This window comes from Copadichromis virginalis, linkage group LG8, assembly GCF_057382275.1.
Source record: "Copadichromis virginalis isolate Kocher_CV1m ecotype Utaka linkage group LG8, C_Virginalis_male_GT1.1, whole genome shotgun sequence".
NCBI classification, from domain to species: Eukaryota; Metazoa; Chordata; class Actinopteri; order Cichliformes; family Cichlidae; genus Copadichromis; species Copadichromis virginalis.
This window is the reverse complement of record NC_140625.1, coordinates 22,860,168-22,884,697: the sequence shown is the minus strand read 5'-3', so window position 1 is coordinate 22,884,697 and position 24,530 is coordinate 22,860,168. Positions and strand designations below refer to the sequence as shown.

The window sequence follows — 24,530 nt, the reverse complement described above, 5'->3', positions numbered from 1 at the left end:
CTGACACGTAAAACCGAAATCAGTCCGAGAACTTTGAACAGACCACCAGAGGTCACTTTCATTCATATCTGTTTTCACGCACTTTTCCATCTAGATATGTTTTTATAATTCCACAATAAAATAATTACTAACAGTTACATGAAACTGTAGGTCTTCATTTCATTAGGATATTAGTGCAAAGTTCTTTCTCATCACTATAGCAATGCTTTCCAGTTTATCTTTAAGATCCTTCCCTCTGCCTGTTTTCCTCCCTCCAGTGACACAGATTGATTTATCGTGGCTTGTTCAAAGGGTATTCGCTGTAATGTCATTGGCTGAGGGCCTGACAACACCCACCCAACCATAGGGGTGTGTCGGGGGAGGAGAAGAGGGTAGGAAAAGGTAATGGGGGCTTGACGTAAACAGGGCTAGACCCAGAGGACTCATGTGTTGCTCTCCCAGGAAGCACATATGAGTTTAAACCTGGTCTTCCTGCCTTCCTGCGTGAGAACGTTGTGAAACTAGAATGTAAAATGGGATCTGACGAAACTGGACTCTGCCTCCTCCACCTCTTATCTCCACTCTGTGTGGCTGAACACTTGGTGAAACCGCAGTGAACAGGGCTCTGAAGCAATGTGCAAGGCAGCAACGGTCATCTGGGCCACCTTGACAACCAATATGGTTACAGTACACCTAATAAATCTGATGAACTATAGCATGTTGAAAAAGATTACAAAATATTATTTCCCCATGTTTTCTTTGATTATGGTGTTATGTCATGATGTTGTGATTGCTGCGTATGTTATGATATCCTTCATTAAAGAATCAATATTTATAAATATGGACTTATATTGGTTATTAATGTTACTGATCTTCAATTCCCTTTAATTTGTTTTTAAGTTGGCCTATTTCACTTTTCATTGGTTTCTGTATACATGCTTTTAAAAAAGGTGGATGGCCAAAACCTAATTAATAATAACAATAATAATAGTAAGATTTACAATTAACGTCTGTGAGTCTAAGGCTCAGGATTCAGACAACTCTGAGGGCTCTTGGATTTTTATGATGTCACTGAGAGCAGATATTCTTAATATGGTCATTTCAAGCACTGTAAGCACAGGGGGGTCCGCCCACCTGCTATTCAGACCTGTTTGTTCTCAGTCAGAAGAGAACAAAAACAACTTGTTTCAGGAAGTTGATAACCTGAGGGTCTTTACACATAATAGCATATGAAGAAACACTTTTTGCATTGCGAACAGGTAGTTATGTTCCATGCAAAATGTACTCAATGGATTCAAAGATTTTCTGGAGTGGGATTAATTTGTGATTTATTAGTCTAATAAGCTAAAGAAAACGTCAGATATCTTTCGTATTACTGTATATTTGAAAGGTCTTTGTAAAGACATGTATAGTAGCCCAGGGAGGTCGAACGCAATGCAACTTAATCACTTGGAAAAATGCACAACAGAAGTGATTTAAGGGAAACAATAATGTGGCAGAAAAGCTGCGGAAGTGTCAAAAACTAAAACGTGAAGGATTTCGCTGTGACATGCTTAAAAGACCTCTCAGGGCCACTGTAGTTATGATAAGAAATGTACAATTTAGCAAAATAATCCTCTCAGATTCTCTTCAAGAATCCAGAAAAGCTCTACCTCTGGTGACTCTTTCATTAAATCTATCCATAAGTTTCGGATAGTAAAAAGGTAAATACACATTAAAAGTAATATGAATGTTTTTTTATTGTGCTTTTTATGAGCACGTAAATAAAAACTATTGTTGTTGGATGCTTTCCAGAATCACAAGTCACATGAGATGGTTTTGCGACTGGGTTTGCTTCAGTGACTAGCATTCAACACTAGATGGTGCAAACATTGTTCCCACATTCTGGTGTCACTGCATCAGTGTGAGGATGAGAATGCAAATCATTGCAGGCCTTCTACTTTGAAACTGCAATGAGCTTCCTGAGCCAAGAAAATGTGAAAGAAAATGTACAAATAACATTAAAACATAAATTTGGTTTCATATGTTTGGATAGTGGGACAATGAGATAAGATTAGTTAAAACATTAAATATTTGCTTGATTAATAATTTTACCTTCACATCTGCTGTGATATTGTGTTTCTGTTTATTCTGTTTCTGTTATTCTGTCATACCACTTAGTGACAAAGCTCTAAAAAAATGACAAGCTGTTATTTTGTTTGTTTGTTTTGTAACAAGAGCTTTTACTCCACATACTGAATGAATTAGCAAATTCCAACTCGCAGACAGCGTTTGACTTTTACATTTCCTTGTTTTTACTTTCCCAGATTTAACAAGAACTACCTTTGCAAAGAAACCTTCCATTAAAAAAAAAAATCTAATGACCAGAGTTATCAGTTGGAGCCAGTATTTTCCAGTGCTAATTACCCAAAGCTAAATGGGCAGAATTTGAACAAAACTACAGGAAAAAGTTGTAAAATCTAAATTTATTCTGGTCATGTCAACAAACGTGCTTAATCAGAACCATTTTCGTGTATGTGCCACCTTTTTCCCTTTAGGCTATCAGCACTGGAGGCACTTGATTCTTTTAGCATCATAGATGAATATGCTGGGAGACTGCATCTTCTTCCAACACTGAGACAGCCAATGTCCTTTGCTGAGTTTTCCCCAAATAAGAGCATCATTTTTGAGATAGTCTCGATTATGTCAGTTTTTGCTTTCAAGTTCCCCCAAGTTATGAAATAAATTGTAAGTTTAATGAAAAATAAGTCTGGAAAGTTCTGTTTCCAATGTTATGATAAAGTCAACGGCCGTTAAGCCTCACAAAAGGTGAAAGCAACTGACATTTGTTTACAGATGACTAAGATCCTTGGTGAAAAAACAGCCCATGTTTGTCATTCAATTTAAGCACAACTTAGCAGAGAGACTCCGATTGTACACCTATGATATCATCTTCTTGTTAATCTAATGTTATACGCAGTTATGGGGGTTCTTTTTCATCTCTCACATTTTTTTCTTTTCTGTTTTTGGTTTGAGGTTGCACTTGGTGGAAAAAGTATTTTAAGCTCAGGGTACATCGCTAAAAAATGTTGAGAAACAATGGTTTGATGCGTAACAAAGCATTATAACTTCAAAGGGTTCAACATATGCTGAAATAAAGTCAGTGAAACACTAGTTTTATATATAACTATGGTGGCTAAAACGACTTTCAGCACAGTTATGTTTTACCAGAGAAGTCTAGACACCGTGAATAACCACATCAGTGCTTCCTGGATCACAGTTACAGCAGAGATGCAAAGGAGGAGCTGAAGAGCATGCTCATTCAGCAGGTGCTATGTTGGTATAACAACATATGTTTGTGAACAGCGGACACAGAGAAATAATTTGGGGTTTTCATAATTTTCTTATTAACAAAACTATATTCATCATGTGTTTTTTGTAAATTTTCGGACTGTTTTCATTTACAGTGAATGTTTTGATTCACTTTGATTCAATAGTAGTAAAACTAACTGAACTGAAACTCGAAACAGCCTGGTGTGTGTGTGTGTGTGTGTGTGTGTGTGTGTGTGTGTGTGTGTGTGTGTGTGTGTGTGTGTGTGTGTGTGTGTGTGTGTGTGTTGCGTGCATTTAGAGGCCAAGAGGTTAAAAGTTGACAGAGTTCCCATGAGAACTTTCCTATCGTGTGTTTCTATTCAGGAAGCTGTGGCTTTGACTTGCGTCTACTCACATCTCCACATCAGCACAATGCGTATCTCTCTCTATATAGCCTGTATGTGTGTGTATGTGCATGTCTGTGTGTCTGTGTGCGCGCTGCATTATGGCTGGCAGTCAGATGTCACCCCACGTGTCAGGTGGCTCAGAAGGAAACCCCAAAGGAAGTAAGGTCAGGCCCAGGGAGGTCAAGAAAAAGTCAAACTGCCTGCTTTCATCAACATATTTGAACTCTCAGAACACCCCGTCAACTGACTATCAACCACAGTCTACACCTAGGCTTTCAGTTTTTTGTTTTAGAGAATGAGAAGCTGTCATACTGCAGTAATTCTGCAAAAGTGTAAGACAGAAACTGTGAAGGGAAAAACTCCAAATACAACAACATATCTACCTGAACTAACAAAACATCCTTTTACAAGTTTGTGGATGTAATTAACAAACAACAGTCTAAATCCAAACACTCTTCATCAAATAATGCATACAATAATCTGCATCAAGACACAGAGTCAGCCACTCTGATTTTAAAAGTCAAAAATTTTATGAAATTTGATTAATAGAAATAATCGATGAGGGCTCCCAGAAGGACGGAGGGTTTCGCAGACATCTCTTCAGATCTCGATTTCAATTCAAATATCTGTGGATAGTCTGGTCCAGGGAGAGCTGCAGAGATGGCTGCTCCACACCACTGTGACACACACATGCACACAATATTAAACATCTGTAAATAACAGCACTCTGAGTTGTATTAAAACAGCAACGACAAAAAAACATTCTACCTTCAGAGTTTTCACTTTTATCTGAGTTTTTGCAAAGGAGATATTTTATATTTTATGAATTTCTTTAAAAGAAAGTTCCCAAGTGCTTTGGGAGACAAGATGGAGAAAAAAAACAGCTTATCTCAAAGAAAGATTGTCTCAAAGAATGGATCTCCTAACAGAAAAAGCCAGATCACCATTGACTCTCAACCGATGATTGTGGGTTGCCCAGCAGCTTTAAACCAGGCAAATATGTCAGATGCCAGCTGGCCTTAAAATTCAACAACAACATCAGTTCTAAAATTAACAGTTAACCAGTGAAGTGAAGCCGGAACGGGAGTGATGTGTTGTTTTTTTGATTTTAGTAAGAAGTTTCAGTTCTAATCAGCAATAGTTTGCGTATAATGAGTTTTACTTATCCAACCCAGAAATGTGCGATTTTCTCTAGATTTCCTTTGAATAAAACTGAGCTGATAAGTTTCCTAAGCTACTTTAACGAGACTGAAAAACTGAACTGAAAAGTTATTCAGTGTGACCTGGTTGTTAAAGCTGATGCCAAAGATTTTACAGTACTGGCCCAACTTTACAGACACGGAGTTCAGGTGCGTCCATGTGAGCGTGTCAGATTCACTGGGGCCAGTAACAATTACTTCAGTTTTAATTATCCATATTTTGTTCCAAGAACTTCTGTATCATCCAGCATTTAATATATTGGTTGCAGTCACTCAATGATTTGATTTTAAGAGAATGTCACTGAGGTTAAAATAGACGCGCATCTGTGTGTCATCTGCATAAAAAGGAAAACTCACACCATTGCTGTGGATGACATGCCTCAGGGGTAACATGTATAAAGAAAACAGGAGGTCCAGGCCCAGACTACTGAGGAACCCTACAGGTCATCATACTACATTTCTCTATTAAGACATAATCAACAAATTAATTTTCAATAACTTATCATCCTTAGTTACAGCCTCAAAGATAATAATATGTTGCTTTAAGTTATTCGATTCATATTCTCCCCTTCACAAATAATAGATGCTATGGCGTACAAATCTACCTGCAAACACCTTTTTTAATCCCTTTCCATTAGCACGTTTCCATTTGGGACATCAGTGCTCCAGGTTGTGCAAACACCCTGGATGTTATAAAGACCTGTGGTAGGCATTTTTGTGGACTGGTTGAAATTGGTTGACCATTAATCACTGAAAGGATCGTTTATTGTCAGAGTCGCATGTTGGAAGTTAATGCATCACTGTAGTCTGGGTAAACCACCAGAAATGATTCTTAAAATTGATTTGGGTTAAGAGATAGGGCCTGGTCCTGGGTCAGGAGGTGACAATGGAGCTACCAATCTGGTTAGAAATAAAGCCAATAACATGTTTACTGTGATGGCCATGCTAAATCAAAGCGGTTTCAAAAATAATGCACACACCTGAGGACGTAGGTAACGCTGAGGATGCAGAGCGGCTGGGGGATGCCAGGTCTGGACCTGGAGGGTCGGACGCTGGGGATGACAGCACTGTGACTCTCCACCCAGACGTAACCTCCACCTTTCACCAGCATCCTGTACTGACCGCTGACTGACTGGTTCTTCAGACACACTGCGGGGAAATACGTTAAGTTAGTTAGTTAAGTATTTATAGGAGTGTAGTGTGTGCGCGTGCACGTCTGTGTCTGTGTGTCAGTGCTTACGGTTTAGATGATTTTTGTTCAAACAGCTTGTGTCCAGTGCGTGACAGAGATCATAGATGGAGCGGCCCAGCAGCTCCTCAGGTCTGTAGCCCAAAAGAGAAGTCACTCTGCACACACAGAAACACACACGAGGCAAAATGATTTTATTTTGCAAGTCAGCAACACTGAGGATTAAAATCATGTTAATAAACCAGTCACTGTTGCCTTTACAAACAACTGCACAGTTTTCATACAGTCACACATTATGCTGTGCACTCATTCTCAGCTGGCAAGGGTTTGCATTATAACCACAGAGTTGTTTATATAAACATAGGTCAGGCCCTGAAATGTGTTACACTGAAGGTTATTAACTACCAATCTGCTATAACTATGACATATCAGGATTTTCTAACCAGAATCATAATGAAACTTGTTTTAATGATTTCTACTTTAATGTTTGAACTGTATACTGTAGCCGATTTTTTGGTTGAGCTTTCTTGGCTGAGGGTTCAGATAGAACACTTAATGCAGCACAGTTTTTAAACAAAATTGGCGCTGAATTGGCTTCGAAAATTGTCCCTTTTTGAAAAAATATAATTTCATAATATCCAGCACTGCATAATAAGATTACCAGACATGTTCCTGTTTTTCAACTTAACATCCTGCATTCATTTTAAATGTATTAAAGTAATATATATGGTGGTTAAAAATGCTTCTGCATGGGGGTTTTTTTGTTGGGGTTTTTTTCCCGTTGTTACTTATTTCCGCTTATTCACAAGCACTAATTAATCTAAGCTACTAGTTGAAGAGTAATTACAAAAAGACAATCCTTTTAATAAACAACAAATTCCACCTTTGGTTGAATGCATGTACACACCTCTGGTCACAATAGGTAAACCTCATGTCCATGCTGTGCTGGCTGGTGAAGGTGTATCTGCTGAGCAGGGTGTGTGAGAGAGGCAGAGGCCGACAGGTCAGGAGCAGACAGGAAACTGCAGACGGGTCCACGCACACCTTTGCTCGGCCCTGACAGTGCAGAACCTGAACTCACAGAGTTGGAAATGGGAGGTGTGATAAAAAATCATCATGATGTAGACCAGGGGGCCATTTTTAAAAAAGATATTTTAAGCGATACTGTTTCTCACGAACCTTCCAAGTAGCCGACTTGAGGTTGGCGGTTCTTCCTCTGTGAGTCAGAGCACTTTTTATCCTCATGACAAAGTCCCTCTTCTCACCGTACCAAACTTCCTCTAAAAATAAGTAATTAATTTAGCCACATGGACAAAGCTGTATGATTATATACTCACTGGACACTTTGTTAGGTACAATATGCTAAACCACCTTTATGGCTTCAGAACTTCTTTAGTTGCCGGTTTATCAGCTACGCATCAATGATGGGAATCTCCCATTCCATTGAAGAGATGTGGTGACTGTCGAGACTATTTGAGTACAGTGAACTCATTTTCATGTTCAGGAAACCAGCTTGAGATGATTTGAGCTTTGAGACAAGAACCTGTCATCAGTACATGCTCAATGGAAATAGTCAGATAGGCTCTGGTGTTTAAAGTGCGTCATTTGGTTCAGTGGGTCATAAAGGGCCAAAAGTGTGACGAGAAAAGATCCCCCGCACTATTATACGTCCACCACCAGACTGAAATGTTGATTCAAGGCAGGATAGATCCATCCTTTAATGTTGTTTACACAAAATCATGACCATACCATGTGAATGTTGCAGCAGAAACTGACACTCATCAGAGCAGGTGATGTTTTTATAATCTTCCTTGTCCCATTTTGGTGAGTCCGGCAGAAGTGGCACCCAGTGTGGTCTTCTGCTGCTGTAAACCAGTTGCTTCAAATTAACATGTTGTGGATTTAGAGATGCTCTTCTGCGTGTCTTGGATGCTACGAGTGGGTATTTGAGTTGCTGTTTTAATGCTCAGTTTGAACTTCCGTGGGTCGCCTTGACAACATCTACATGCCTAAATGCACAGAGTTGCTGCCGTGTGATTGGCTGATTAGATATTTGCTTTGAAATGGTGTCCAACATATATGAAAAACGTATATCCTTGATGTTCAAATACCCACCTGCTGTTAGACGCAGATTACTTCTGATTTCTTCATGGTCACAGGGATGAGTATATTCAAAAATGTTGTGTCCCATCAACTCAGTCTTTGAGAAAACATAGAAGAGTATTTCAGTCCTGAATCCTACTGGTTATTTAAAAGAATAGTAAGAATATATGTGGGTTTATTTACCTGAGTCAGGCCCATGTACTTGCTGACATTGTCAGACAGAAAGATCATGTCTCCCTCAGTGGACAAGACCATGACAAATCCCTCCAAGATCCCCAGGTACATGTTTGTCTCCTGCGAGGCTTCGAATTCCTCTGTGTCTTTCTCCTCTTCGTCCTGTGCTCCGTCACAGCCGCTCTGTTCATCTCCACCTTCCACCGCTTGCTGATATGTTATCATGTGCCTACTCCCGGCATTTATCCCATCATTTTCTAAGACAAACAGAGTGTTTTTTATATGACAAAGCTTTCTAGTCTACATTTTCAGTGGATAACAAAAGATGCGTTTCCTTTTTCATTTTGTGTGTTTGCTTCAGCTGTTAGTACTTGTGTTATCTTAGACTTCCTCTTTCTAAAACCAATCTGAATCTAAAACCCACAAGCCCGTTGAATTTTTTTTCTTCACTTTTTTTTTGCATCTCCACATTTTAACAATGTATTAATCTGAAAACCTTTTAAGTAAGCAGAAAAAACTACACGAGCCTGTTATCCTAACTTGTCTTTATTAGTCCAGTTCCTTTTTATGAATAGTGTAACCCTTGTTAATTTTTTGTATATACAATTGACAGATGTTTTCTAAATGCACCACGTGCGGCAAAGCATCAAATTTTATAGGTGTCTAATTTTAAAGAGATGGCCAAGGTGTCTGCTCACAACACGGCTGTGCAGAACTGACAGATTGTGGTTTTTAGCTTTCTTGAGAACTGATGATCTAAACGGCACGACTGAGTGAAATTAACTCACACAGGAAACAAAAGAACAAAAACAAAAGCAAAAACAAAAAAGGGTGTGTTTCTCTGCTCTGTGAGAACCAGCTTGAGTTTTAGATTTTCAGAGTGACTAAATCATTTTGGTTTTTCACACATATTTAAATATCTGCCGTGCTAAGACTTGGTGTTGGGGTTAAGTTATGGTAGTGGTTTGTGGACACTGAGCCACTGGAAGTGGGGCACTGAAAACCACATAATAATAATAATATTAAAATATTAAATCAAGTTGAATTAACCCAATATTCTGGGATGAAGGGATGAAAACATGAATTTGCACATGGCCTTACATAACCCTTTCATACTGCTCATATTTCATGTCCAAGTGTGGAGCCAAGATTTGACTCAGAACTACAACTCTGTACAAATAGTCTCTGTGATGGTAATAAATAGAGGATTAATCTATTTATTAGATGTAAGAGAAAAAGAGAAAAAACACTGTAATCACCAAACCTCATGTCCTAAGACAGCCATAATGATTTAAATGTATTTTACTGAACGTGAACTGTTGAGCTTTATTATATAACCATTACAGCTGTTAACCATTTCCTCACTCTTACATCATTAAAACTGCCATTTATAATTATCAGTGTTAATTAGAGATTAATTGTTAGTTGAAACACACAAAATGCTTAAAAAAAGGATTAGTCTGCACATTAAAAGCATCAGTAGGAAATCTTGCATGTGGGACTCACACGTGTGTTTTCCACACTCACTGAACTGGCAGCTTGGTTAGCTTCATAATCTCAGTTAGTTTCAACTCGAATCAGACTGATTTCAGACTTTAATTCTAACTTGTTTATTTTTAGATTATTTTGCTCCGTTGTGGGTGCTCACGTGATGTCCTTGCATTTGTGTTGTGCTTTTTTAGTTCTTCTGACCACACAAAGCACTTTTAGCTACAACTCACACTTTAACCACACATTAATACACCGCCTTATTCCATCTATTTCAAGCACTTTATTCTGCCTCACATCCACAACCAGTTTCGAATCACCAGTTAACCTAACATGGATGTCTTTGAACCGTGGGAGGAGACGAGGAGACGGGCCAAAAGGAAACTGAAGGAAACCCCTGAAGGCCCAGAGAGCACACGTACACTCCACACAGAAAATTTAAACCAGGAACTGTGAGGCAACTGTACTAACCACTCCACCGCCATGCTGAAAAATTTCAGATCTTGTGTTTGTGTCAACAGATCCTGTGACCCCTGTACGACTGCTCTTCCTTATGTGCTCCATATATGATCACTCTTATGCTGTTTTACTCTTACTCTGTTAGCAGATTTCTTTGGGTCAGGTGGTAGAGCTATGAGCTCCCCCTAATACTTCCATCAGAGTATGAATATGAGTGTGTGAATGTGTGGTTAACGGCAACTGGGTTTCGATAAAAGGCTTGTGTATGAATGTGTGAATGAGGCTTGGAGGAAGAAAACACTTTAAATGCTAAAACTGAGTAGAGAAACACCATATACAATTGTGTTGAGGTCCACCTTGAACTGTCACTACTGTCCCATATGAAATACACATAGACATGGCATGCACAGTTGCAGGATTCCCTGAAATTGATGTAAAATCCATTTGTAAAATATTTTTAGCACCTGTTAGTCATGTTAGTCATTTTCTGTGTGTTTCAGGTCACTTTAGAAACATTTAAAGCATTTGTGCTGCTATTAAATGTCAAAACAGGTCAAATTTAACCCAAACACAAGCTGAATTTAAAGCGGATGGATTGACTGTTGTGAGACAGGCGCAGAGCAAACACAAAGACTCCTGGGATTCTTGGCAGGATAATGGATTGATAAATAAATAGGCCAGACACACCTCAGCAAGAATTAAATAGTTTAAACAGCCCAATTGCATGTATTTATTTATGGATATCACCTTAATGGAAATCTGTTTGTATTATGAAACGCATTATTTTTGAACAGCACTGTTAACACTTCAGTTTTAGCTATTTTTGTGCTTGTTCTCTACACTTTGTGAGCTATTTGGGGGGGGGGGGGGGGGGGGGGGTGTTTTGTATGAATTTCCCAGATTTCAGGAGAAATAAAGGAAACAAAGCATTTACATCATTTGAAGGTTTTCTCTATATTTCACTATATTTTCTCTAAAGCCTGCAAACTAATATCAGTGCCGAGTACATAAATGGTGCCATAAATATGTAAATGCGTATATTTACTGACTTCAAGTGGTGTTTTTCTCCTTGTGATTCAGTTTGCTCTGAGTGTATCTCACACACAGAGGTCAGAGACGGTGTTAAATGTCTTCACATGTGCGCTGTTACCTTTGAGCAGTGTGTGCATGCGTATGTAGCTGAGGGTCAGGCGAATGACGGAGGGCTTGTCCAGGTGAGCTCTGACGGAGGGCTGCAGCGGCAGGAGGCGAGACAAATCCCCAAACACGTCAGACTCCACTCGCCGTCTCCTTCGAGCAGCCTCACGGCTGATCGCTCTTCAGAAAGCAGAAGTCAGGAAATGCAAAGAAGGCTGAACTAAATTTCTCTCAATCAAACTTACATCAGATTTTACTACCTAAAATTAAGTTAGGTAAGTTTATAAACACCATTTTACTGCAAGTATGCTCTATGCTGCACACAACATAGATACATATAAACTAGAGAAAACTCACTCATTTAGTCACTAAAGTAAAAGTGAGATGATACTGGATGAAGTGCATTTTCTCAAAGACTATTTAAAATGTACTCTCTTTGATATCGGAAGATAATATTGTTCATTTTCTGCATTTTGCCTGCTAATGTTGTGACTCTGCAGACTTGGATTCTGTGTTCAAACTGATGTAAGGAAAAATAAATAAATAAATAAAGTGACATTGTTCCTCAGCTTTACAGGAACTGTAAAAACAGTCATGTTTCAGCTTCATCACACTGTGAACTTTTGACATAATCTGTGTGAGTTTAGAGAATTTCTCAATATGTGACACTTCTTCAATCTCCATGCTTATTCCTACTTCACCTTCAGTGTTTTTACTGCTAACATTGCCTCATTTCTACTGAAAGATTTGATTCCAGAGCTTTACCTTGAAGTATTTGAATTCTATCTTTTGCAGTTTTTAGTGTCTTTGTTTTTTAATAGTTCCCCCACCACTGATGAAGAGATGTGGAAGGTCAACAGTGCACCGTGGTTAAGATCTGAGGCATCCAGAGTGGCCACAGCACTCTCTTTGACCTCACTTCTTTACCTCAGTTAGCTGGCAACTCACTTAAACTTGATCTATTAAGATTTATTGCTGCCAAATGAATGCCCCTATGAACAAAGCAACACGCTGCTTTACCTTCTCTTCTCCTTGTCAGCTGTCATCGTGCCTCGCAGATGTCTCGCATGGTGAATGACGGCTCAGGAAAGCAGGCGCGATGGCAGCAGGAGTTCACGGCACAACAGCGACTCTCTGCACTGCAATTTGCACCATCACAGGTAGACTAGTTCATCAGACAGGCAATTAGACCCACAGTGCTGCACAGATGACTTGAATGGATTCCAAACAGTCTCATCTCCCCTTGGCATGCAAATTACCTAGAGGGCTCCAAAAGTGATGATAGGTCAGCCTTGATGAGAAGCATCTCCCTCCCCTCTTCTTTCCTCCTCCCTCCACTCCACCCTCCCTCCCTCCCCTCTTCTTCTTCTCTTACATAAACTTTTGAGCATCCCACAGATTTGCCTCTGAACAGCAGCAGGTTAGAATCGATTAAAGCAAAGAAGGGGAAAAGAACAATAAGAAAAAGACACAATGTAGTCTGGGATTGATGTAGACAGCTCAGTGTTTTATTGGAATCAGACCAGACAGGACTAGCCCGGCTGTTGCACTACATTTTGGCACAGAGTAAGATAGTGTGACCAGGTGCACAAAGCTTCACTACACATCAACTCTACTGCACAGAGAGCAACCAGCTCATCTTCAGATCACTGTACAGTACGCAACAGTCCTTCTGTGTTTAGTGTGTGTGTGTCTGCACAATAGAAAGTGAGAAGAAGGGGGAGGTGGAAAAGGAGCTAGTCTGTATTGGTGCTTATTGTGTGTGTGTGTGTGTGTGTGTGTGTGTGTGTGTGTGTGTGTGTGTGTGTGTGTGTGTGTGTGTGTGTGTGTGTGTGTGTGTGAAGTGAGAGGTAATTCAGCTGCTGGCTCTCAACACGTCTTATCAACCCGGCTGTAACAGACCTATAATAGTATAGTTATAGTATTATGCACAAAGGATTTCTCCAGATACACTTTACAATAATAATAATAATAATTCGATTTAGAATAAAAAAGAGAGAAAGAGCGAGCGAGAGAGAGCAATAAGAAAGAAAAAGCCATTCTTGAAAACATAAAGAGCAAAAGTCAGAAAAAATAAAGCGTGTGGTTTTGGCTGAAAGAGCTGCTGGATGTGGAAAAGGGGAATTGGTGCTTTGAAATAGAGTGCAAGGAAAGGGAAAACACTGACGGTTGCTATGGAAATGCTAAAAAACAGACAGAAAAGGGGAAAAAAGAAATTCACACATTCGCACGCATGAAAATATACATTCACAATAATAATAATAATAATAACAATAATATTAATAAAAAGGCCCACATTCACACAAAAAGGGCAGACCAAATCTCTGAACCTAACAGACGGATGAAATAGCTGGAAATGGGGCTTTTCACTGCTACACAGGCCGCCTCTAACACTCTGCTCGACATAATTAGTTCGATAGCCTGTAACTCGTAAGCTCGACATTCACTTTGTACACAAAGGACAGAGAATGAGTGAATACTTCAGTCATACCATAATCCAACAAAAACAATTTAAAAAACACATTTTGAGGAAGAAAAAAACCACATACACACACACACACGCGCACATGAACAAACAAACCATAAAATATATAGATAGTCAGGGTATTGCACAAAAGGGGATTTGGCCCTAACTGGTCCACAATAAGGACAGTAATAACACAGGTAGGGTGCTTGTCCATGCGCCACGACGCTCCTTTAATAGCAGACAACACCAGCACGATACAGCCACTCAACACAGGCTATATACAAGCCTCTGCACCCAGCACCCACAGTCCACATGTGTACAGGTGCCGGGGAGAGAAGCAGTGTAGGTGTGTGTATGTGTGTTTGGTTTTGTCTGAGCGTGTGCAGTGACCTTGTACTGTAGGAGTGCGCGAGGGCACGTAAAACTTGGGATTGTAGTGTTTGTACGCACGTGAGCGTGTCGATGTGTGCGTGCGTTTGTTTGTGAGAGCGTGTGCATATTCATATTTAAATTCATATTCATAATGAACCCAGGCAACAACAACAACACAATGCAAGTAAATTATATCTCAAAAGTAACAACAGCCAATAGCTTCAAAGTAAAGGACTGACCGTGTGTGTGTGTTTGTGTGCGTGTGTGATTTGTAAAGGGATTTTATGGATCTATGGAGCATGTGTGAGTGCGTGCATACCGAGTTTAGTGTGGCTGGATCTGTGTGTATTTGTGTATGTGTTAGGTATGCGTCTCCTCGGGGGCGCAGTAGGAGAAGTCCTTGAACTCCTCCTGGTTGATCTGTCGGATAATGGCCTCGTCCGTGGGCGTCAACACGGGGTCCTCCTTGGTGAAATCCTGGTCGAAGTTATTCACATCTCGTTTGGTCTTCTGCAGACGCATGCACACGAAAACACACACACAAAGGCACGGACGGAGGGAAGGATGTCAGAGAACGTTCAAAATTACATGACAGCGACACCTTCTGACCACTGTGACTTACTGTTCCTTGAAAGGTGCTCTCTTAGGGGGTCTTTAATTAACACGCCACAAACCTTTTAAATCTAGCATTAGCAAAATTGGGATTTCAAGCCTTTTAAGCTACTTTTAGAGACTAAATGGCACAGTCTTTCTTTCACAAACAAAATGAATAAACACATATTAAAATTAAAGTAATTCAGTACACCGAAAGACTTTTTAAAAACACATATTTACTTGTTTTTGAATGATTGACAGAGACAGAGTGCGCTTAAAGCCTGCCCATTCTGGAGGGGGAAGCAGGTCATGACTCTCAGTTGACCTCGTAGTATGTGAACTTCCCTTTTTCGATTCTGCCAGCAAACAACTGAATGGGTGACTGTGTCCAAACCTTTGACTGGTACTGTGAGAATTACTCAACATAACGAATTGAGATACTTTTTCAATCTCCGTGCTTATGCCTACTTTAACTTCAGGCTTTCTAGGCTTTAAAATTCCTGAAAGCTAACCTGAAGACTTTTGACAGCATAGTAATAAAGGTGTTGATGTTGAATTTTATATTTGAGACAAAAAGAGACGTACAGTATTAAAAAACAATCCCAGATGAAAGTCTACGATGCAACTTGACACCAGCAGAGATGGTGGTGAAAATATAACAGCCACCGCAGGGCTTTAAAACCTTATTTGACTGGTCCCACTTACCCTAATGTTTCAAATACTTTGCTAACATTAGCTTTTTAACAACTAACTGCAAATGGGGTGATAAAATAAACCTCAAAGTACAGGTACAAAGAACAAAGTACAAAGAACAGGTCCCCCAACTCGGCAGTAGAGGCAGGAATTACCAGAGAGGATGGCAGTGCATGAAATATGCCCTCATGTTTACAGTATTCATAGAATATTTTACTTTCACATGACACTCCTTACAAATCCATCTCCTTTGTCCCTTTCTTGTTAAAAAAGGCAACATCTCTGATTTAAACACACAGCACTTCTCTCAGGCCTCCATCTTTGTTTTACCAACTTCCAAATGAAACCCAAAACTCAACAGCACCACCTGGTGGACTAAGAAAAAGAAGCATTTTTTTTTTTGGCTGTGTGCTGCTCTCTTTAGTTTAGCCATTGCCAGGTAATGTTAGCGAATATTACCTGAACATTGCAGCTTATGTTTCGTTCTGCTACAGTTGAGATTTTAGCTGAATGATAAATTAGTATTTTGAGAAACAAGTATTTTTTGAGTATTTTGCTAGTTTGTTGGTGTAGTTCCTCAGAATCAGAATATGCTCAGTATATGTCATGTATATAGTCTTTCAGCATTCCAAGTAAATTTAAAACTAAAGAATAATAATTCGGATACCTATCCACAAGTTCACAAAACTACTGAGCCTTGAAAAATGTTTAGTATCAAATACACGATGCATTACTGAAGGTTTATGTGTGAAATAGCTGCATGTAAAACTGTGGCCTGTGTGAGTTCGTGCAGAGTGTGTGTCTCTTACAATCCGGGGTTTAAAGGGTGGTTTGACTTTTCTCTGCTCCAACAGTACCCAGTCGATCTCTCTGAAGAAGGCGTGGGTCTTGATGGCCTCCTCGCCACCCTGGCTCACGACGCAGCCCAGACGCTTGGCCGGGTTCTTTGTCATGAACTGCACAAATAAAACATTTGTATTTTTGGACTTATTCTTCCAGAAAAGCAGGACCTTGAAAACTATTAGCTGTGGTTTAATCCATAACAAAATACACTTCACATCTTTGTTTGCACAAGTAAAGACAAAGGATTCGGGATTGAGGAGATAAGGGGGGGAGCATTTTGGTGCTAATAATAGAGCCGAGGCATAAACGGCTTTGTTTTTAGCATCCACAGAGTCACTGGCAGAGTGATCAAACAGGTCAGCAGAGTGCCGGTGTTATTTACCGCGTTGCTTTTGTTCTGCTGTCTGTTCGGCATTATAAGAGCACTTTGTGATTCACTGCAGTTTTATGACTGCATTTAACCTTTTTTTAATTCTCCTCAGTGTCCGAGGAAAGTGCAGCATGACACCTTTGCATCAAGTGCACTTTGAGTTTGATTTGCTCGTGTGACGCTCTGAGGATAGAAATCTGAATGAAAGTTAAAACGGTGACCACAAGACTGAATTCTTCTCTTGCAGGAACAGTTTTTGTTAATTGAGATGCTGTTGTGTTAAAGCTTGGCCAAGTCTGGGCTGGAATTGAGCCTTTTAGACATTGAAGTTTGTTTTTTGTTTAACTTAACTTCAACTTATCTGCATCGTTACACTCGTTACAGTGCTCATATAGCCGTTCTACATTTCTCTTCATAGCACGTTTAATAAATGTTGGTTGTCCATGTTAAAATACACAAGTACTTTATTAGTACATTCACTCCCAACCACTCATAGGAGGTGGCTGCTGCTCCCTGAGCCTGGTTCTGATGGAGAGTTTTTCCTTTCCACTGTTGCCAAGTGCTAGCTCATAGTGGGGTTATCTGATTGTTGGATTTTTTCTGTATTACTGTAGGGCCTTTACCTGACAGTATAAAGCACATTAATAAGGAGACTGTTATGATTTGGCACTATGTGAATAAAACTGAACTGATTTTAATTGATTTTGATCAAAATCTCCTAAATACAGTTAAAATAAACTAAGCTTTCCTTGTAGAATCAAAAGAAATTGGTGATGAGAGCTTCCCAAGAGCTTACCAGTCCTACAAAAATGTCAGATAATGTTGGGAGAGACGACACGTACCGCTCGGAGAATAGAAACAGCCTCTTTGCTGAGCCACACGGGGTAGAGGACATCGTCGTGGAGAATCGACTCAAACAAGTCGTCTTCATTATCGGCTTCGAACGGAGGCTGTCCGGCCATCATCTCATACATCAGCACCCCAAGGGCCCACCAGTCCACAGAGGCTCCGTACTCCAGCTCCTGCAGGATCTGAATTCAACCAAATGACACAGCTCAAGATGATTACGAGGAAATACATTTCTGCTTGCGTGACATCCTGCAAACAGATCCATTGAGGTGAAGAGCCTCAATAGGATGTACTTTATTCCACTTTAAGTGGTGTAGAAAAGCCAAAACAATGGATAGACCTAACTAATGTCATCAGCAGCAAGAGTGAAAGGGAAACTGAACTACTTAAAGATCATCTCCATACATGTTTAAGAGAGATAAAAAGTCTCTGCATTGAATAATAATTTATCTTTCATATGCTTTTTGACTTCTTAAAAGCATATCTACTTAAAAATTATGCAAATAAAAGTCCCTTGAAATGCTTTAACTGCTGCACACAAGTTTTCTTCAACTTCAGTGTCCACCTTCAGCTGATGTGCACAAACACAGACTTGTGTAATACCCATGATAAGTGATTGCACTCAGATGCGTCATGAACACTTGGCACTTCGGCCGGTGACATTTTTAGGCAATTTATCCAAAAAGTGTTTGATTGATTCCTTAACAAAGACTAAACATTATATTTGTAACCAAGGGGACTGAGAGTCCCCCAGAAGTTAATGACCCCACAGCAAGCACGGTGGTGGAGCCAATAAATGCTTGTGATGACAGCGAAGTCATATGACCCTGAAATGAATGAAGATTGTTCCCTTTCGCACTGAGCAACAGAGCCGGATGTTGATTGTTGTTAATATGATTGTTAGTCCTGACTAAAAGGGAGCTAAAGTTGGATAGACAGCATAAGATATGCACAACTTCTGGGTCTAAAATGTGGCCCAAAACTCTGCTGTGACCTAAACCTGTATTTTTTTTAATGGCCAGCAGGGGGCAGTGCAGCAGGCTGCAAAAAATGCTTACAGCTGCATAGAAATCGGCTCCCTTATTTTTGAATTCAGAAAACACTTTCTAATGAACTTATGGGCTCAACTTCAAATTCCAGTTCACACACGGTTAAAAAAATGAAGCCATTTGGTAAATTATAGTCATTATTAGGACCAGACAAGTGGTTTGTGGGGTCCTCGGCTACAGTCTGTCCGTCACTCGTCACGAGGTTTTAAAACAGCAAGACAGCAAAAATGAAAAGCACTCAGCTCATGGGACTTCCATCTTTGATACATCAGTACAATACTGATAAGTCTGAATCTGTGATTTTAACTTAGCTCAGATTAATGTTATCAGGACAGATGTTCAAATATCCAGGTGAAATATAATGTTGTTAATAGCTAATAGCTACTTAACAATACAAGGGTAAGAATATCGACCATTATACCCTATCAACATAAAGAAGTGCAGGCCCTTGAGTTAATCTCACCTCAGGGGCAATGTAGTCCGGGGTGCCACAGAAGGTGGTGGTAGTGACTCCGTTAATGATGCCCTCTTTGCACATACCAAAGTCTGCCAGCTTACAGTGACCCTCAGCATCCAAGAGGATGTTATCCAGCTTCAGATCCCTGTAACAGAAAGACACAGATACGCTATTAGCACCATCTACTTTCTAGGAAAGTTTGGTTCACTGGGGGAGGTGCATGCAATGTAAACAGATAATAAGCACTGATGTTTTCTATGGCTTTTCGTACCAAAATAAAAAGCAAAATATAAATATATATTTTCTCTTTGACAGTTAAGAGTGACCTTGATAGAAAAACCAAACGAGGACAGCAGGGTGTTTACCTATAGATGACTCCGTTACGGTGCAGAAACATAAGGGCTGAGGTGACTTCGGCAGCGTAGAACCGAGAGCGAGGCTCATCGAACTTCCTGGATCGTTGAATCTGGAACATCAGATCTCCTCCATTCACATATTCCATTACAAAGAACAAACGGTCCTGCAGACAGAGGGAGGGACGGAGTGGTATTAGACAGGAGAAATGCAGTCAGCTGTTGAATCTGTACGTTTTGCTTCACACGTCAGCCTACCCGTGTCTGGAAACAGCAGTACAGCTGGGTGAGGTAGGGGTGTCGACGGGCGAGGGCCAGGATGCGCTTCTCGGTCATGGTGCAGTCCACGTCGTCGTCCTGCAGGATGACGTCCTTCTTCAGAACTTTAACGGCGTAAACGTCTTCTGTCCCCTTCAGCTCCGCCAGCATCACCTGGATAAGAGATGCGCAGTATGAAACGGCAAAAATTTGTTTATTCCGCGATCTCAGCGTTAACACCTTTTTCTTTTTACGGGGTCATTCGTTATCTGTGGGTGTTTCGAATTGTAGGCATCTTGCATTACAACTGAGTACAACCCATAGTTGCACGGTGATGAAGTGAAGCATTTGTACCACATGTGATTTATGATACATCAGCTGAATTATAATTCAGAATGAATGCAAACATAGATCAGGAGGCATCTGCTTCCACGTATAAGCTATGACTTACATTAATTATTTATTATATACACTGTCTTATATAGGCAGTGTTTGTTTTGTGAGCACTTTACAAGCACTTTGGTTGCTGTATTGAAATGAGCTCTCGAAGTAAACTTAATCAGACTATCTGCCGACTCAACGTTGAGAGTGACGTGTAAAATCCAGGCTGATTTTGTTTACACCGACAAGCCAAAACCCAAAGCCATCACTTCTTGATATGCTGTCTGTCCTTCAAGTGCTCTGATCCAGTGAGGCATGGACTTCTAAAGGTGCCCTGGAGTTTTCTGGCACCAAAACAAAGATCCTGTAATTCCTGTAAGCTTCGGGCAGGCCTTGTTTGTCCATGCTTGGACCAACTTTATCCATCTGCAGCCTGCAAGACTGCAGGACGCACACAAGTAATGCAGTAATGCCTACTACAGGACGCTTCAAACGCTTGTTACTTAAGGTGAGGATTAGGCGTCCTGGTGCGCTGGCACAACTCGCACGCTTTGGTTCCAAGTTACGTCCCGCACGTGCTTTTCATACTAGGTTCAACCACAGTTAGTAGCCTAGGTAGATGAAGAGCAGATGCCCATTTCCTTAATCCTTAATTAGCCTTCTGCTTCTATTATTCACAAGTGTTTTATTTTTTTATACCTCTTTGCTTCTTTTTCACACCTTTTCTCATTGTCTCTGTTTTAAAGAGTCTTTCATATTTTTTTAATGTTTCTCTGTTTTGAATATCTTGTGATTTTCTCCCTTGTTTTTAATACACTACCTCACCAAAAAAACAAAAAGGTCACCATGTGGATTTACTAAGCAAATAGGTAAGAGTCTTCTACTAGATAATTACTGCAGTGAGTAATAGGCTTCAGGTCTGCAACAGTGAGTAACTTCTTCTTTCTCCAAATCGGAAGACATCTCTCCTCTGGTCCTGGAAAAGATGCTTCTTCGTTTCAGAAGGGTCAAGTTACTGCATCAAGCAAAGAACACAATAAAGAAGACTGCTGAAACCTCTAAAATTAGGTTAAGAAGTGCCAAAGGCATTACTGACAACCCGGAAGGATAGTGGTGAAACATCATCTTTGAGGAAGAAATGTAATCAGGAAGTAATCTTGAATAACTGCAATTGGACACCCCTTTAACATTTGCTGAACTCGAGCGCTAAAAGGAAAGGGAAATAAGAGCATTTCAACAAAGTGAGGAGAGCTTAATGGATCGGTGCCAAACGGCTGTGCCCGCCTAACAAAACCGCTTATCAATAAAGCAAATCAGAAAAAAGGCTTCGGTTTGCTGGGAAGCAAAGAGATTGTAAAAAGTGGAAAAAGGTGACATGGTCAGAGGAATCTGGATGTTTAATCTGTTTTCCAGAGCGATCAGTATATCTGAGTAAGAGGAGAGGTGGACGAAGCGATGAAGCCTGTGGGAGCAGTGTTATGACCTGGGTTTGTGTCAGCCGGTCAGGTTGAGCAATGTTATGCACCTGAAAACATCGGGTCAGCTGACTACCTGATTAGACTGAATCATTTTTCATCAACTGATTTTTTTCTCCTCGACGGCGCAGCCGCGTTCCAAGATTGCAACGACAGGAATCGTTAGGCTGAAACTGTGAAAGAGTCCGGAAAATCTACATGTTGGAGCAGACTTCATACAGCGGCCCCGACTCTCACATCTCCAAGAGAGGGAGCTCTGGGCTGAACAACTGATGCATATCTGAATGAAAATAAATGAAGTGACATTGCACAAGCTTTTCAAAACGATGCAACAATGCAACAAAGTTAAAGGTGGTCCAATGAAATGTAAGAGTCCTCCCACTGCGCCAGACAATGGGAAACTGGCTTGGCTCGTTACTCAGACTGGGTCGTCTGGCTTTGTCAATTTTGCTCAGATTCATCCTGTTCAATCACAGACTGCAATAGGTGTAAGATCATCAATATGAGTCACTCCAGTGAGTGGTCATAATGTTTTAGCTCATCGGTGTATTATAAAATGCAAGAGGGGGTTTACAGTGATAAAATTATGAATGGAACAATATTATATGATCTGTTTTTGGTCTCTAGCAGCTGGTGATTGAAACAAATGGCTCTTTATCTGCTCAGAGCCCCAATATATTTACCAGCTATTCTCTAACCTACCATCTGGTGTTGGGCAGGTAATCTGCAGTAACTATACAAAGGTTTTACAGTGACCTGCTGCTGGACATTGTATCAACATGGTACCAATTAATCCTGCAACCCATAAATAGAAAACAATAAGCAGAAAAATCTAAACTGCATACAAAACATTACATTTAAATTATAAATAAAAGCAGGTGCCTGAACCTAATGCAATGCACATGAGCGTCAGTCTATTCTGCTCCCCTGATATTATTCACTTCCCCTGATAATTCAGGTGTTATGAATAATGGGAACCCCGTGAACTGGTTGTTGATTTAAAAATAAAAACAGTTTAATTATAAACATAATGAGGAACAAACAAATAAACATCCCCCTCGCACGCCTCCTCCGAGCTCTCCCACCTTGCCGAAGCTGCCTTTGCCGAGAACCTTGATGAAGTTGAAATCCTTCAGGCTCCTCCTCTGGCTCTCTCCGTTCTGCCTGGCTGCCGAGGAGGACGAGGAAGAGGAGGTGGTGGAGGAGGAAGAGGAGGAAGAGTGCTGAGGTCCCTGCTGGTTGAGCGACAGCGCGTCCTGCAGGCGATCCAACTCTGCCAAGTCTGTGGGTGTCATCGGAAAAGCAGATCAGACATCAGCAAAAACAGGCTGGCTGACTTTTCTCTTTTTTCCTGTCAGCATTCAACTCAATTATACGGAAATAAGAGCTGTTTAGAAGCATTACACATTTGTTACTGATTGCTTTTCAATAAACTTTGAAAAAAACAAAACAAAACATGATCACATCCTCTGTTAAAACCTGGAATGATTCACTCCCCGGACCAGGGCGATTAAATAACAGCAGCGAGCGGCGCCGTTGTCATCGGCGTTTGGCTCGACGAGAACAAAAAAAAAATGGGACGACTTCCACAAAGAGAAAGTTAACTTTTTTATTTCTCAGCTTGCAAAGTGTGATAATGCGATGACTAACTGTGACAACCAAATGGTGGTGGGCGGTGGAGGGATAATTCAATTTTAGCTTGTTTTTAGAAAAAAGAAGAGAGAAAGAAAAAAACAATAACATTTAACTTATTTTTTAAAAACAGCAACAATATTATCGCTGAAATCGAATGACTACCCCTCACTGGTAGAATTACACATTAAACCGCCCCCCGCCGTACCCATCTCGAAGCGGGCTTTTAGACGTCTTTTTGTTGATGTGGTTTTTTTGGTGTGTGTGTGTGTGTCGTGTTACCCTGTTGTGAGGGGGAGGTGGGGACAGCTGGCTGGCTGAAGCTGTTCTCCTCAGTCTGAGAGTGCTCAGGAGGAGACTGGGGAGGGTCCTGCCCTGGAGTCAACTGAAGAAAGAGAGAAACACAGAGAGAGTCAACATGGCCGTGCCTTTGGGCTGTCCTCTAAAAATCTGTTTCCTGAATCACGAGTCACGGAGGTGAATCCAAGTTTCTCAGTTGAAAATCGGAGCTTTAAAGCTGCTTTTTACACGTCCAACGCAGGCCTGAACTTTTAAAGGCATTACTAAACACGGGAGCACGTGAGAATACAAATGCGCAACGCAGTCGCTCCCACACAAAGTCTGTGTGATGTCTGATTGACCCAGTGTAAGAATAAAGCAGGTAATAGCTCGGTGAATTCACAGCGAGCGAGTGGGCGTCATGTGTCCTGCCTCCTGTGTGCGCTCCCTAACCCAAACCACGCAGAGTATTTACAGGAGTGAGAACCCATCTGAAACCGACTCCTGCCGTTGTGTGCCGCGTGTGAGTGAGGACATCTTTGAACAACGTCCCGAACTGATACTCCAGAGTCTGAAAACAGCTTGTGCTTTTCATCCAACAGTAACAGAAATACATTCAGTTTGAAATGCGTAGTTGGACAAATAGATGGACACCCTTTGAGACGCCTTAGGAGTAAAATGCAAAGATGTGCACCACACAATGATGAAAAACAGACGGTTAGCTTAGCTGAGCTTCCCACAAACACTAGAAAAAAAGAAGGAACCAGTAAGCTCCTTAATTAATGAAGCTCCTTAATTAGCACATTATACGTGTGACTCCACAGGTTAACCTGCCGGCCTCAGGGAAGGTGCTACAGCCTGGGAAAAGTCCCAAATGCATTTTCTGTGCACATCTGAGGTGCTGGAGTTTATTTCCTCGGGTAGAACTCGAGCTCACCACCTGTACATACATGACAACGGTATTTCTCTCTATAAGGACTGAAACAAGTCTTTTCCCATATTATCTTCCTATTTCTCTTGCATTAACAAGGT

General features: G+C 40.6%; 2 protein-coding genes across 2 annotated transcripts in view; both read right to left on the bottom strand.

Annotated features, from left to right (window-relative positions):
• Positions 1–4,044: 4,044 nt before the first annotated feature.
• Positions 4,045–12,472, bottom strand: LOC146703394 (endothelial PAS domain-containing protein 1-like). The gene is made up of 9 exons (XM_085466595.1): positions 12,447–12,472; positions 11,440–11,606; positions 8,352–8,599; positions 8,181–8,265; positions 7,245–7,345; positions 6,973–7,136; positions 6,117–6,223; positions 5,857–6,025; positions 4,045–4,354 (listed from the first exon to the last, which is right to left on the bottom strand). The coding sequence occupies exons 1-9, from the start codon at positions 12,470–12,472 to the stop codon at positions 4,291–4,293; spliced, it is 1,131 nt and encodes a 376-aa protein (XP_085322721.1). The 3' UTR covers positions 4,045–4,290.
• A 2,095-nt stretch (positions 12,473–14,567) lies between these two features.
• LOC146703393 (protein kinase C epsilon type-like) overlaps positions 14,568–24,530 on the bottom strand; it is a 53,507-nt gene continuing 43,544 nt past the window's right edge. Inside the window, exons 8-15 of the mRNA XM_085466594.1 lie at positions 23,502–23,604; positions 22,673–22,869; positions 19,732–19,905; positions 19,486–19,640; positions 19,127–19,265; positions 17,608–17,796; positions 16,362–16,508; positions 14,568–14,775 (exon numbers count right to left, since the gene is read on the bottom strand). Coding sequence (XP_085322720.1) covers positions 14,626–14,775; positions 16,362–16,508; positions 17,608–17,796; positions 19,127–19,265; positions 19,486–19,640; positions 19,732–19,905; positions 22,673–22,869; positions 23,502–23,604 — 1,254 coding nt within the window. The 3' untranslated portion in view covers positions 14,568–14,625. The remainder of the gene's footprint in view (positions 14,776–16,361; positions 16,509–17,607; positions 17,797–19,126; positions 19,266–19,485; positions 19,641–19,731; positions 19,906–22,672; positions 22,870–23,501; positions 23,605–24,530) is intronic.

Coding starts and splice junctions, on each gene's coding strand:
- LOC146703394 (XM_085466595.1), bottom strand. CDS start 12,472: ATGACAGCTGACAAGGAGAAGAGAAG. Junction 11,607..12,446: donor GCTGACAAGGAGAAGAGAAG/GTAAAGCAGCGT, acceptor TGCTTTCTGAAG/AGCGATCAGCCGTGAGGCTG. Junction 8,266..8,351: donor AGTACATGGGCCTGACTCAG/GTAAATAAACCC, acceptor GTTTTCTCAAAG/ACTGAGTTGATGGGACACAA.